Source organism: Bos indicus, chromosome 3 (assembly GCF_029378745.1).
Source record: "Bos indicus isolate NIAB-ARS_2022 breed Sahiwal x Tharparkar chromosome 3, NIAB-ARS_B.indTharparkar_mat_pri_1.0, whole genome shotgun sequence".
NCBI classification, from domain to species: domain Eukaryota; kingdom Metazoa; phylum Chordata; class Mammalia; order Artiodactyla; family Bovidae; genus Bos; species Bos indicus.
Window position 1 is genome coordinate 46,723,930 of NC_091762.1, and position 15,381 is coordinate 46,739,310.

The 15,381-nt window shown below is 40.0% G+C and overlaps 1 protein-coding gene across 2 annotated transcripts in view; it reads left to right on the top strand.

Annotated features, from left to right (window-relative positions):
• The window catches only part of DPYD (dihydropyrimidine dehydrogenase), a 922,996-nt gene that overhangs the window by 892,160 nt on the left and 15,455 nt on the right, over positions 1 to 15,381 (top strand). For both annotated transcript variants that reach the window (XM_070779940.1, XM_070779937.1), the window contains one exon: positions 5,817 to 5,960. In XM_070779940.1, coding sequence (XP_070636041.1) covers positions 5,817 to 5,960 — 144 coding nt within the window. The remainder of the gene's footprint in view (positions 1 to 5,816; positions 5,961 to 15,381) is intronic.

Sequence of the window (15,381 nt, forward strand, 5' to 3'; positions counted from 1 at the left end):
GAATGTGAAGTCAAGTGGGCCTTAGAAAGCATCACTACGAACAAGGCTAGTGGAGGTGATAGAATTCCAGCTGAGCTATTCCAAATCCTGAAAAATGATGCTGTGAAAGTGCTGCATTCAATATGCCAGCAAATTTGGAAAACTCAGCAGTAGCCACAGGACTGGAAAAGGTCAGTTTTCATTCAATCCCAAAGAAAAGCAATGCCAAAGAATGCTCAAACCACCACACAATTGCACTCATCTCACACGCAGGTAAAGTAATGCTCAAAATTCTCCAAGCCAGACTTCAGCAATATGAGAAGCGTGAACTTCCTGATGTGCAAGCTGGTTTTAGAAAAGGCAGGGGAACCAGAGATCAAATTGCCAACTTCTACTGGATCATGGAAAAAGCAAGAGAGTTCCAGAAAAACATCTATTTCTGCTTTATTGACTATGCCAAAGCCTTTGACTGTGTGGATCACAATCAACCGTGGAAAATTCTGAAAGAGATGGGAATACCAGACCACCTTATCTGCCTCTTGAGAAACCTGTATGCAGGTCAGGAAACAACAGTTAGAACTGGATATGGAACAACAGACTGGTTCCAAATAGGAAAAGGAGTCCGTCAAGGCTGTATATTGTCACCCTGCTTATTTAACTTCTATGCAGAGTACATCATGAGAAACGCTGGACTGGAAGAAACACAAGCTGGAATCAAGATTGCTGGGAGAAATATCAATAACCTCAGATACGCAGATAACAACACCCTTATGGCAGAAAGTGAAGAGGAACTCAAAAGCCTCTTGATGAAAGTGAAAGAGGAGAGTGAAAAAGTTGGCTTAAAGCTCAACATTCAGAAAACGAAGATCATGGCATCCAGTCCCATCACTTCATGGGAAATAGATGGGGAAACAGTGGAAACAGTGTCAGACTTTATTTTTCTGGGCTCCAAAATCACTACAGATGGTGACTGCAGCCCTGAAATTAAAAGAAATTAAAAGACGCTTACTTCTTGGAAGGAAGGTTATGACCAACCTAGATAGCATATTCAGAAGCAGAGACATGACTTTGCCAACAAAGGTTCGTCTAGTCAAGGCTATGGTTTTTCCTGTGGTCATGTATGGATGTGAGAGTTGGACTGTGAAGAAGGCTGAGCGCCGAAGAATTGATGCTTTTGAAGTGTTGTGTTGGAGAAGACTCTTGAGAGTCCCTTGGACTGCAAGGAGATCCAGCCAGTCCATTCTAAAGGAGATCGGCCCTGGGATTTCTTTGGAAAGAATGATGCTGAAGCTGAAACTCCAGTACTTTGGCCACCTCATGCGAAGAGTTGACTCATTGGTAAAGACTCTGATCCTGGGAGGGAACGGGAGCAAGAGGAGAAGGGGACGACAGAAGATGAGATGGCTGGATGGCATCACCGACTCAATGGACGTGAGTCTCAGTGAACCCCGGGAGTTGGTGATGGACAAGGAGGCCTGGCATGTTGCGATTCATGGGGTCGCAAAGAGTCGGACACGACTGAGTGACTGATCTGATCTGATGTTGACTAAATTACAAAAGATAGTGTAACTAAGTCATATGTAAACATGTTTTTTATAAAAAGTTGTAAAAAATTTGTAAAAAAATTAATTCTTAGTCGTGAAGCTACTATATCATTTACACTTAATTTATTCTTCAATCTGTCAGTGTGTACACACACACACAGTATACACACACACACACACACACACACACACACACACATATGGATTTCAGGTTTTTACTGAGTGCAAAATATATATGCAATTTGTAACACATATATATATATTGCACTCAGTGTATATATATGTGTGTGTGTGTTTTAACAGTATATGAAATATATATATTTATGTCACACTCAGTATAACTTGAAATCATTTTATCTTTTAACTTATTACCTTTTGGTTATCAAAGAAATTACCTTTCTTGCCCTCATTGTTTCAAATCAGGTAAGAGGATACGATTAAAAAATAGAGTTGATCTCTTACAGCACCGTGCTGCTGCTGCTGCTAAGTCGCTTCAGTCATGTCCGACTCTGTGAGACCCCATAGACAGCAGCCCACCAGGCTCCCCCATCCCTGGGATTCTCCAAGCAAGAACACTGGAGTGGGTTGCCATTTCCTTCTCCAACACATGAAAGTGAAAAGTGAAAAGTGAAAGTGAAGTCGCTTAGTTGTGTCCGACTCTTCGCAACCCCATGGACTGCAGCCCACCAGGCTCCTTCTTCCATGGGATTTTCCAGGCAAGAGCACTGGAGTAGGGTGCCATCGTCTTCTCCGTACAGCACTGTAGACCTGTGCTATTAGCCAACTTGCTGCCATTCTCATAAAAAATATGCAATTTAAACTGGGAGATACTAGTGCTTGCTTCTATTAGAAACAAGAACCCTCTTCTGCTTCATAATATGCTCAATTACCTTTAGATTGATCCATGAATAAATTATAATCCAAATAGACTTCTTTACCTTAAAGCTTTGCTGGCTTAAGGTATCCTTGTTGATTCATTATGTTGTCACTTTTCTATCGGCAATGTAATGCTTTTAATATCTGGATAGAGACAGTTTTAGTGTGAGATACTGTTATCTTTAAATGAGTAGGATTTAGCTTTTCTGGTGAGGACAATTTCATCAATGATGAATCCCTGGAGAAACTATTGAAACAAAAATCACACCATTTCTGAGCTTTGTTCAGCTCATCAGTTACAAAGCAGCTTTTGAGAGTCCTAAAGAACTTTTTCTTTTGTTTAAGAAATATAGCATGACGCTCAAACCTCTCACTTGGAGTTACCGCAGGCTACAACTTTTTCTGCAAGAAAATAATGAATGAAGAGGAAAACCTCCTGCTGCTGGCTCTGTCAGGGCCTGCTGCTTCTCCTCCTGCAATAGGAAATCAATTAACTGTATGTTCGGGCAGAGATTTGAGCTAAATGCTTTATTAATCATCACTGATTGCACACATATACCGTGGCCCATTATACTTTCACCTTCACTCTTTCTTATTTTTATTTTGCTCTGGTTTGTCCCTTTGGCAAGATCTAAACACAGACATATGCCTAAGTGTAATATATGGTGCTCAGATGCAAGGGGCAATTGATCTTTTTTATTTTCAGAAAATTTAACTTTTCAAATGTTCAGTTCTCGGCTATCTTAGAGGCATTTAAGTATGAGCAACATAATAATAATTTTTTAAAAGCACTGAAATTTCTTATACTAATGCAGAAAGCAAAATGACTATAGCAACCTTGAAGTTTTGGAAACTGCTCCTCCAACACTTCAGACTCCATGTGGCAGTGAGAAACCACGTGCAAAGAGACCCTCATTGATTTGGAGATAAATGGCGGAACATCGAAGGGGCAGTCAGTGATCTGTGTGGGTGTGCTGTCAATTTAAAGAAAACTTTGACACGAGTTTTCTTTCTTTTCCACTGTTTTCTTCAACTAACACACAGAGAAAATCCTGTAAGAATCTTTATGTTAAATTGAGAACCTCTCCTTAGGATAAATTATAAAAGATTAACACATTATAATTATAGCACTTCTAGTCATGAAAAGGCTGCATTAGTTAAATATGGCAAATATGGTCAGCCACTGCAAAAAAAAAAAAAATGCACCAAATAACAAGTGGTTGGTGTCTGTGCAAGCTGTATTCTATTCTGTATCAAACAATTTTTCTATTATTATTATTATTACCATTATTGGAACAATTTAAATCATCACAGTTTAAATGTAACTACTTTATTTCTCTTTGGATAAGCAATAATTTAAATGGAAAAGAAATATCTCCTCTGGTCTATGTTTAAAAGTAGATTAACAAGTTCCAAGAATGATTTCTTTTGAATAACTTTATAGAACTTTTAGGTGGAATGAGACAGTGTTGAATAAGATAAGACCCTGTCAAGGAAGAGGATAATGGTTCAGATTTTCATAAAACTCGCCTTCCTCATGAGGGATCTGCTAGCCTCAGAGGTCATGTGTTTCACACTAACAAATCTTGATAATCTTCAAGGATGTAAGATTAGTGTGCGAGTGTCCTTGATGTAGAAGTGTGGTGAGAGTGATATTCTGACAAGATTTGTATCAAGTGGACATGCATTCACCGCCTTCTGAGGTGTTATCAGAACCCTAAGGGGTATTGGCACCAAGTGTAATCCCTAACGCCTCATGTGCCAGGGGAAAGAGTCATTTCGGTAGAGGATACTCTAAGCAAGCTTGTCTTTTCTATATTAAAGGGCCCTAAATATGTGATAATATTAAGGATTTGTTTTATACTGTATGTGTTTTAATAGCACAGCATCACTTATTTTATGATTAAATAGATACAATATATTCATATATTCTCTCCCTCCATCATATCATTTCACATATTACTGTAATCATTAAATATAGTAATTTAGGAAAGCATTAAGGTGCAGAGATGAAGTGTATAGTTCAGGTTTAATTGTATGTAAATTAAATTGGCATTCATAACATTGTTTCTATTTGCTCGACTTGACATAATTACAGTAAATTGATAATGGAAGTAACAATCATAGATAGTTACACATAAGTATTTTCTGCCAATATAAATTTCCAGTTGCAGTTTGGCTGAATTGTAACATAGTTTAAGTTTGGTTTACCTACCCAATTGACATCTCTAAAGGACCAGAGAACTCACTTTCCTAGGGCATTATGCAACCTGGCAGGTAGAGGCCAGTGTTTTGAAACAACTATGATTTTGTACCAAAGTACTTGCTAGGTCAGAGATCAGTATGACCTTGGAGTGCTGTAGTTTTCCAAGCCTTCATCAGCGAGATAAATGTGCTTTATTCTGCAGGAGAGGTGGGAGGGGGTTATTTTTGCAGTCTTAGAAAAGAGGCCTAGCAGTTCCAGGTTACAAGCAAACACGTAACATTTGGAATTCAATGGTGCCCATCATCAGTAGTATATGTCAGTAAAAGTGAAGATCAAAGGTTCTAGAAGAGAAGGACAAAGTGAAGAGGAAATAATTACAGGATAATGAATAATAGGAGGGCATATTCATGTTAACTTGAAACCACTTAGCATTTTTCCATGACACCCAGGTATCTTTCTAAATGAACTTTGTAAAGTACAATTGGATAACCTTGAGATTTAAAGCTACATAATGTGATTTTGAATACTGATGGAGTTTGTTTAAGCAATGTGATATTTCTCCTGCTTTTTGTTTCTATTTTTGCCACCTTCATGCAAATAAAGTTTATTTTCTGTACAGAGAAATCAATATTTTTACCATTCTGTTTTTCAGCTATTCCAGTAGACTGCAATAAACGTTAGTTACAATCTTTAAAGAGATGTAGTAAGAATTTGAACATAATAAAATAGAGATACAGATTAGAACTTTGGCAAAGTATCTTTGCTATTGACAAAAGCATTTGTCAGAGACTGGGCTGTGTCTATACTGTGCTAAAAACCTGATGAAAAGGAAAAAAACCATCAATAGGTTTCACCTTCTGTCTATATGAACTAAACAAATTGTCTAACTAAGAGCTATTGTTTTAAGTGAGTGGTCTGATTTTACCATTGTGAATTTTATTCTGTTTTTAGAGATGTATTTTAAATTAACATTTGTATATCTAACACATACATATTTGGTAAAGGTATTGTGATATTGTGTTCTTTTTAATAATTAATGAAATCTAATACCTAGAAGACTAATGGCCCAAGAATGAAGACCTTGTTGCAGTTTACCTGAACCAATCTCCAAACACACATTTTGTTTGTTCATAATATTTATGTGTTTATATTCTCACATTTTTCTATTCTGTGAAGTAACATGCTTTCTTATTTGTGTGTTTTCCTATTAGAAACTGCCAAGCTTTGGACCTTATCTTGAGAAGCGCAAGAAAATCATAGCAGAGGAAAAGTTGAGACTGAAAAAAGAAAATGTGACCGTTCTACCACTTGAAAGAAACCATTTTATCCCAAAAAAACCTATTCCTTCTGTTAAGGTAAAGATTAAGCTGTCCGTGTGTATATATATATATATGTATATGTATATGTATATATATATATATGTCTGTTTTACTGTTTGCTAAATCACTTCAGTCGTGTCCAACTCCGTGCGACCCCATAGACGGCAGCCCACCAGGCTTCCCCGTCCCTGGGATTCTCCAGGCAAGAACACTGGAGTGGGTTGCCATTTCCTTCTCCAATGCATGAAGGTGAAAAGTGAAAGTGAAGTCTCTCAGTCGTGTCCGACTCTAGCAACCCCATGAACTGCAGCCTACCAGGCTCCTCCATCCATGGAATTTTCCAGGCAAAAGTACTGGAGTGGGGTGCCATTGCCTTCTCCGATTTTACTGTTTAGTTTGTGTTTATTTCCTGCTTAAATACATCACTGGTTTTGTTTTTAAAATATATTGAAAGTTTAAAAAATTTTTGTCTGTGATGATAGGATAGCCTCTTTTGTATGCATGCATGCTCAGTTGCTAAGTTGTTTTTGACTCTTTTGCATTCCATGGACTGTAGCCCACCAGGCTCCTCTGTCCATGAAATTTCCCAGGCAAGTATACTGGAGTGGGTTGCCATTTCCTCTTCCAGGGGATCTTCCCATCCTGGCGATGGAATCTGTGTCTTCTGCATTGCAAGCAGATTCTTTACTGTTGAGCCACTGGGGAAGCCCCGCGTGATCAATATGTACCATCAATATCCATATGATACCTTACATTGTAGAAAAACTTTCTCTGGTTCAGCCTGGAAAAGTCTGTTCAAATTTGGGTTTTAGAATTATTTTCTGGATAATATCAAAAATTATTATTAAGATGGAATTATGTGTGCATTATATTTCTTGTTTTCCTTCAACTTTTTCATATGAAAGAGATGTAGATTCACATACAGGTGTAAGAAATAATACAGAGAGGTCTCGTGTACTCTTTACATAGTGTCTGCAATGTAGCATGTTGTAAAACTAGTACAGTATCACAACCAGGAAAGTGACAGAGATACAATCTACTGATCTTATTCACATTTCTTCAGTTGTACTTTTCATTTGCATGTGTGTGCATACATGTGTGTTTAGTTCATGCAGTTTCACCCCATGTGTAGGGTCCTGTGCCCTGTGTGCACAACAGTCAGATACAAGATTTCCCTCAGCATAAAGATCCCTCAGCTTGCCCCTTTATAGCCACATCTACTTCACTCCTGCCCACCTCCCTCAAGATGGCATTATTTTAAAGCAATCATAATGAAAAAAAAAAGGAGGCAGGGTGGTATTACAGGCCCATATTCTCTCTGAAATCACCATCGCTGAATGCGCTTTGCATTCACTGAAACCAATTCTTCTCTGTTCAGTGACTGTCTACTCCTACATCCCCATTTTCTGGTTGAAGCATCAGTTGAAAAACTTGGTCTTAGGAGTTTTCTGGAATTCCTCTGTTACCCCTCTTTTGTAGTCAAATTGGAACCCTTAAAAATATCTTGTACCTATGAGAGAGAAAAAATGTGCCCTATAAAAAAAGAGTGGAATTTTGACTTGATATTGGGAGGGTTAAATGATTCAGAGTCCTGAAACGAAATATGGAAGTGGCTGAACACAAATTCTACCAGCACTTCAATGCCATAATTCCAAATAAAGTGAACACTTGGGACTTTCAACAATAAAATAGCCCCAAAGAGTCTCTTGAGCTGTTTCCTTTAAATTATTTGTGTGCTGCTAAAAGGATGATGTGGACACAGATGGTTAAGAAGAAGCTGGATCCTTCAGCTCTTCACAACTGCCCCCCCATGTTTGACTATAACTACTGTATGATTTGGGGTTAAGGGGGAATTGTGGGTCTATTTCTCTAGTTAATTAGTTTCAAGTAAACATAAGATCTCCATCTTTTCTGTATGTATAAAAGAATCAAAAGAAAAATATTATTTATATTTGAAATAAAAGAAATGCAATGTAAAAGCATTGCAACTTTTCCCAGTCTTCCATTCCTTCATAGCATCCAGTCCTCTCACTTCATGGCAAATAAATGGGGAAAAGTGGAAACAATGACAGACTTTCTTTTCTTTGGCTCCAAAATCACTGTGGATGGTGACTACAGCCATGAAATTAAAGACACCTGCTCCTTGGAAGAAAAGCTATGACAAACCTAGATAGTGTATAAGCAGAGACATCACTTTGCTGACAAAGGTCTTTATACTCAAAGCTATGGTTTTTCTAGTAGTTATGTACGGATGCGAGAGTTGGACCATAAAGAAGGCTGAGCACTGAAGAGCTGATGCTTTCAAATTGTGGTGCTAGAGAAGACTCTTGAGAGTCTGTTGGACAGTGAGGAGATGAAACCAGTCAATCCTGAAGGAAATCAACCCTGAATATTCATTGGAAGGACTGAAGCTGAAGCTCTGATACTTTGGCCACCTGATGCAAAGAGCCCACTCATTGGGAAAGACCCTAATGCTGGGAAAGATTGAGGTCAGGAGGAGAAGGGGGTGACAGAGGATAAGATGGTTGGATGGTATCACTGACTCAGTGGGCATAAATTTGAGCAAACTCCGGTAGATAGTGAAGAACAGGGAAGCCTAGTGTGCTGCACTTCATGGGGTTGCAAAGAGTGGATCACAACTTAGCAACTAAACAACAACAAATTCCTTCAGGAAATGTAGAAGCAAAACAGAAAGAGAACAATAATTTAATAAATCTTCACAATACCTGGGATAGGTATATATTATGTATAAAGGTATATATATGGGCTTTCCAGGTGGGTCAGTGATAAAGAATCTACCTGCCAGTTCAGGAGATGCAGGAGACGTGGGTTCAACCCCTGAATCACGGAGATCCCCTTGAGGAAGAAATGGCAACCCACTCCAGTATTCTTGCCTGGAGAATCCCATGGACAGAAAAGCCTTGTGGGCTACAGTCCATGGGATCGCAAAGCACTGGACACAACTGAGCAATTGACCACACAACAACTCTGTGTGACAGAGTAGTTCTATCTAGGCTTAATTCATAAAACTATTTTCCCATTAATATAATTTGCTAAAATCTTATAAACTTTGCTATATATTTCAAAGAAGGAAACAGCTTCATAATAATTCCTTGCAGTGACTTTCTTCAAACATGGGCTACTTCCTAAAATGACACTGGTAAGCCCAAATTTAATTTCATTAAATGTTTATGGCATTGCAGTAAGTAGAAAATCTTAAGATACGTCACTGTTTTATCCAAGATAACTTCGTGTATTATCTGGATTCTATTCCTCCCTTACTTGCCAAGAATACTGGAGTGGGTTGCCATTTCCTCCTTCAGGGAATCTTCCCGACTCAGGGATTGAACCTGTGTCTCTTGCATCTCCTGCATTGGCAGGCGGGCTCTTTCACCAGTGTACCACCTGGGAAACCCCTCTGTCACAATGCTGGGGTTCAAATCGTGGCACTGCCATTTAGCAGCTATATGAACTTCCCTCAGCTAACTAATCTGTAAGATGGACATAATAAAAGTGTCTGCCTCATGCAGTTATAAATTAGGTAGTGTGAGAAGTGCTTTTTAGTCTGTGCTGATGTGCTCAGTCATGGCCGACTCTTTGCGACCCCATGAACTGTAGCCTGCCAGATTCCTCTGTCCATGGAATTTTCCAGGCAAGAATACTGGAGCGGGTTGCCATTTCCTTTTCCAGCTTTTTAGTCTACACCTAAATATATCCTAAATAAATGCTATCTGCTATTAGTTAAGATGTTAGGAATGGACAACTTGAAGGAGGTAACCGGTTAGGGTGACTTTCCATTTCCTTATAGCCAACAAAATAAACTTAAGAGTGTAAAGCTCTGGAGGTCTACCAAGCTGGAAGTTTTGAAGAAGTTCATATATTTTTTAGGAAATCTTTATTGCATAGCTACTATGAGACAAGCAATGTGCTAGGAATTGGAGACTCTTGAGAGTCCCTTGGACTGGAAAGAGATCCAACCAGTCCATTCTAAAGGAGATTGGTCCTGAGTGTTCTTAGGAAGGAATGATGCTGAAGCTGAAACTCCAGTACTTTGGCCACCTCATGCGAAGAGCTGACTCATTGGAAAAGACTCTGATGCTGGGAGGGATTGGGGGCAGGAGGAGAAGGGGACGACAGAGGATGAGATGGCTGAATGGCATCACTTACTCTATGGACGTGAGTTTGAGCAAACTCCGGGAGTTGGTGATGGACAGGGAGGCCTGGCGTGCTGCAATTCATGGGGTCGCAAAGAGTCGGACATGACTGAGCTACTGAACTGTACTGAGTACAAAAAATAAAACAGACACAGGCTCTATCCTCATGAAACATACAGAACAGAGAAAGAAACATAAAATTATGTTTATAGTACAAACTGTAAATAAAAAATACAAGATGTATGCAGTCTTTTTCATAGCATGACCTAGTTTAGATTGAACGGGATGAGGAAGGCCTCTTTGAGGAAGTGGCATCAGTTTTCATTCCAATCCCAAAGAAAGGCTCAAAGAATGCTCAAAGAAAGGCCAAAGAATGCTCAAACTACCACACAATTGCACTCATCTCACATGCTAGTAAAATAATGCTCAAAATTCTCCAAGCCAGGCTTCAGCAGTGTGTGAACCGTGAACTTCCAGATGTTCAAGCTGGTTTTAGAAAAGGCAGGGGAACCAGACATCAAATTGCCAGCATCCGCTGGATCATTGAAAAAGCAAGAGAGTTCCAGAAAAACATCTATTTCTGCTTTATTGACTATGCCAAAGCCTTTGACTGTGTGGATCACAATAAACTGTGGAAAATTCTGAAAGAGATGGGAATATTGGAACACCTGACCTGCCTCTTGAGAAACCTATACGCAGGTCAGGAAGCAACAGTTAGAACTGGACATGGAACAGCAGACTGGTTCCAAATAGGAAAAGGAGTACGTCAAGGCTGTATATTGTCACCCTGCTTATTTAACTTCTATGCAGAGTACATCATGAGAAATGCTGGGCTGGAAGAAGCACAAGCTGGAATCAAGATTTCCAGGAGAAATATCAATAACCTCAGATATGCAGATGACACCACCCTTATGGCAGAAAGTGAAAAGGAACTAAAAAGCCTCTTGATGAAAGTGAAAGAGGAGAGTGAAAAAGTTGACTTAAAGCTCAACATTCAGAAAACAAAGATCATGGCATCTGGTCCCATCACTTCATGGCAAATAGATGGGGAAACAGTGGAAACAGTGGCAGACTTTATTTTTGGGGGCTCCAGAATCACTGCAGATGGTGATTGTAGCCATGAAATTAAAAGACACTTACTCCTTGGAAGGAAAGTTATGACCAACCTAGGTAGCATATAGAAAAGCAGAGACATTAATTTGCCAACAAAGGTCCATCTAGTCAAGGCTATGGTTTTTCCAGTGGTCATGTATGGATGTGAGAGTTGGACTATGAAGAAAGCTGAGCGCCAAAAAATTGATGCTTTTGAACTGTGGTGTTGGAGAAGACTCTTGAGAGTCCCTAGGACTGCAAGGAGATCCAACCAGTCCATTCTAAAGGAGATCAGTCCTGGGTGTTCATTGGAAGGACTGATGCTAAAGGTGAAACTCCAATACTTTGGCCACCTCACGCGAAGAGTTGACTCATTGGAAAAGACTCTGATGCTGGGAGGAATTGGGGGCAGGAGGAGAAGAGGACGACAGAGGATGAGATGGCTGAATGGCATCACCAACTTGATGGACATGAGTCTGAGTGAACTCCGGGAGTTGATGATGGACAGGGAGGCCTGGCGTGCTGTGATTCATGGGGTCTCAAAGAGTCGGACACGACTGAGAGACTTGAAACCAAATCAAGACTGGGTAGTTACTAGAAGATTAAGAGGAAAAGGGGATATTCCCAGTGATAGGGTAATGGAAACATAGACAGAGGTGAAATTGAAGAAGTCCTGTTAATTCTTCTAAAACTTGGTGATTCTTTTATATACTGGGGTATAAGGAATGGTAAGGAGTTGCATTTAAGGAGATTAAGATGCTTAGATTATTGATAGTGAGTGAAGTCACTCTGTCATGTCCGACTCTTTGAGAACACATGGACTGTAGCCTACCAGGAATCTCTGTCCATGGGGTTCTCCAGGCAAGAATACTGGAGTGGGTTACCGTTTCCTTCTCCAGGGGATCTTCCCGACCCAGGGATCAAACCCAGGTCTCCCACATTGGAGGCGGACGCTTTAACCTTTGAGCCACGAACTAAAAGAAAAATAAAAGATAATGAATCAAGGTTTTTTTCTTGGTGTTTTTAGGTTTGATGAGTTTTTTTGATGTGGATGAAAAATATAGATTTGAACATATTGAAGTTAGTGAACTCAGGCTAATTATGGACCTGTGCTGGAGGATATAAAGAGAAAATAACTAACATACTCACCGCCTACTAGTTTCCAGTCACAGGACAGCAGCTTCTCGTATATTTTCTTATTTCTTGCTTAACCTAATACCCTATGAGGGAATAGAAATTCTGGGGAAGAAAATGGGATCAAGTGATCAAAGAAATAAGAGAATAACCAGAAGGAAATGGTGATGTGGAGGAGGGGAGGGGAGGGAAGAGGAAGTCTGGGGAAGAGGACCACAGGTCAGAAAGTGCTACTCATCTTAGCAAGGGCATCCAATACTGTTTTATTGTGTCTTTCACATGTAACCACTGAGATTTCAATTGCCAATTGGCAGTAATTGTCCTATTTACCCATACATCCATTTTGTCATTCATCCAATGACTATTAATATCCACTCACTATGTTCCAGCAATGATCTAGTCACCAGCAAGTCAGTAGTGAACAAAACAAAAGCCCAGTTCTAAGGGTGCCTGCATTTTAGTGAGAACAGTCAATAAACAAATGAGCGAGTGGATACATACTGTTATCAGATGGTCACAGTGCTGTGGAGAAGATGCAGCAGGGTTTGGAGAAAAGGAATCGCTGGAGAGGTTTTTCAGGGATTGCCTGCCTGGTTAAATGGCATGAGTAGACACTTCACAGAGAGAGAGTGATAAATGCAGATAAGCACCCGAGGGTACAACATTCCATTCAGAAGGAACAGAAAATGCAAAGACTCCGAAGTAGGAAAGTCCTTGGCAGGAAACTGTGGAGGCTTTTTTAAAAGGAAGAATGATGTAATCAGACTCAGTTTTTCCAAGGATCATCTGGCTGCAGGGTTGAGCGAGATCCTAGATGGGCAAGGACAAAAGCAGGGAGACTGGTTAGAAGGCTATTGCAACAAGATAGGGGAGACACTGGCAGCAAGGAGAATAAATACTAGATGTCAGAAGGCCGCAACTCCATTGTTCTAAATGAAGTGATGTGTGTGCAAGTATCGTACTCAGCATGTTTGCCCAGCGGCTCAGTTGTGTCCAACTGTTTGTGACCCCATGAGCTGTAGTCCATGAGGGTCCTCTGTCCATTGGATTCTCCAGGCAAGAATATTGGAACAGGTTGCCATTTCCTTCTCCCGGGCATCTTCCCGACCAAAGAATCAAACCTGCAGCTCTTGTGTCTCCGGTATTGGCAGGCGGATTCTTTACCACTGAGCCACCTGGGAAGCCCCCTCACCTAAATCATGCTGCTACTGCTAAGTTGCTCAGTCGTGTCCGACTCTGTGCGGCCTCATAGACAGCAGCCCACCAGGCTCCCCCGTCCCTGGGATTCTCCAGGCAAGAACACTGGAGTGGGGTGCCATTGCCTTCTCCGTTTAAGGAGGCTGCTGCTGCTAAGTCACTTCAGTCGTGTCCAACTCTGTGTGACCCCATAGACAGCAGCCACCAGGCTCCCCCCATCCCTGGGATTCTCCAGGCAAGAACACTGGAGTGGGTTGCCATTTCCTTCTCCAATAGTTCTATTCAAATGTAAGGGGACACAGTTATTGTCCCTTTCATGCAAGCCCCCCGCCCCTTCCCCATTAATTCCCACTCCATCTGGATGACATTGAATGAATAGTCACATTCCCTTTAAGAGTCGTTTTATCTCTGCCTGGGAGTCAGACACTGCTTCCCCGTGCTTTTGTTGTTTCACTGTACCGCACTTACCCCGGCACACCTCGTTCTTCCCTCTGCTGCTTCATCATTGCCTTCATGTTTTCTCTACAGTGTTTCTTCTATGCTTGACATAACCATTTTTCCTTCTTCCCTTTTTCCTGAGGCTGTGGGTTATCTATTTTCATGCTTAATATTTTTTCTGTCCACCCATCTGTTTATTTTAGCTTGTTTGTTCTCTCCTCTGCTGGCCTCTTTATAGATTACTCTGTTCAATAGTTTAAACTCCATGACAATGCTTTGTTTATCCTCTCAGCTAGCACAGTATATTATTCCCCATCTGCTATAGAGAGGGCCCCAGTGCCCCACAAAGTTAACTAAGCCCCTCTTGTCTGAACAAGTTTTTCAGCCATGCATTCAAGTTTCTAATCTACCCCCATCTTCCCTGGTTATGAGTGTGACAATATTATTTCTAAGCAAGCCATGCTCAATAGATCTCATCTTTTGTTCTTCTTTTTCTTTCAAATACCTCAGATAAGAAGTAATGGTCTGCTGCTACAGACGTAGGCAGTTTCAATATCAGTCACTCAGTAAATATTTATTGAGTATTTGCTATGTGACTGGCAGTGTGCTAAGGACTGGGTCTATTTCCAGAGACATACAAGGTACACAGTCCAAGGCACCACAATTTTCCTGATCTCGGAGGACATGTAGTACTAACATATATTTATTATGCAGTCGCTGCAATCCAGGAATTGTGCTAGAAACTGGGAATACAACATGAATTTTAAAAAGAAAGATATCTATCTTTATGGAGCTCATAGTCTAACAAGGGAGAAAGACACATGTTAAAAATTATTTACAGTTCATTCAAATATGTACAAAATGCTCTGGGAACAGAGAGGAGTGAAAGGGATTAGTTCTGCCTCGGGTAATTGTGGAAAGCTTCACAGAGATGGTGATATTTAACATGGAGTTTAATAAATTAGTGTTAATTAAGCAGAGAATTAATAATAAAAGCTAATATTTATTGAGTACTTATGAGGTTTCAGTCACTGTTCTGCATGCCTGTGAATTAACTCATTTAAGCCTCACCATAGCCCTATCAGGTACCCATGTTTTCCTTAGTTTACTGATTAAGTAATTAATAAACAGAGAGGTTAAATAACTTATCTAAGGTCACACAGCTAGAAAGATGTCAAAACCAAGATTTGATTCCAAAATCTGGCTCTAGAACTTGAGCCCTTAATCACTATCTTCTACTGTCTCTCATGAAAGGGAGAAAAAAAAAAAGAAAAGTGGCATTTTAAGCATATGAGTATGTTGGCAAAGCATAGTATTAATACATAATTAGAATAATTTGCAGCCATGGGATCTTAAATCCAATACAACTCATTCTTTTGTTCAATAAAACTTATAGAAAGGACCAAACTAGAGGTAATAATGAGGAAAATAATCCAGTTTTC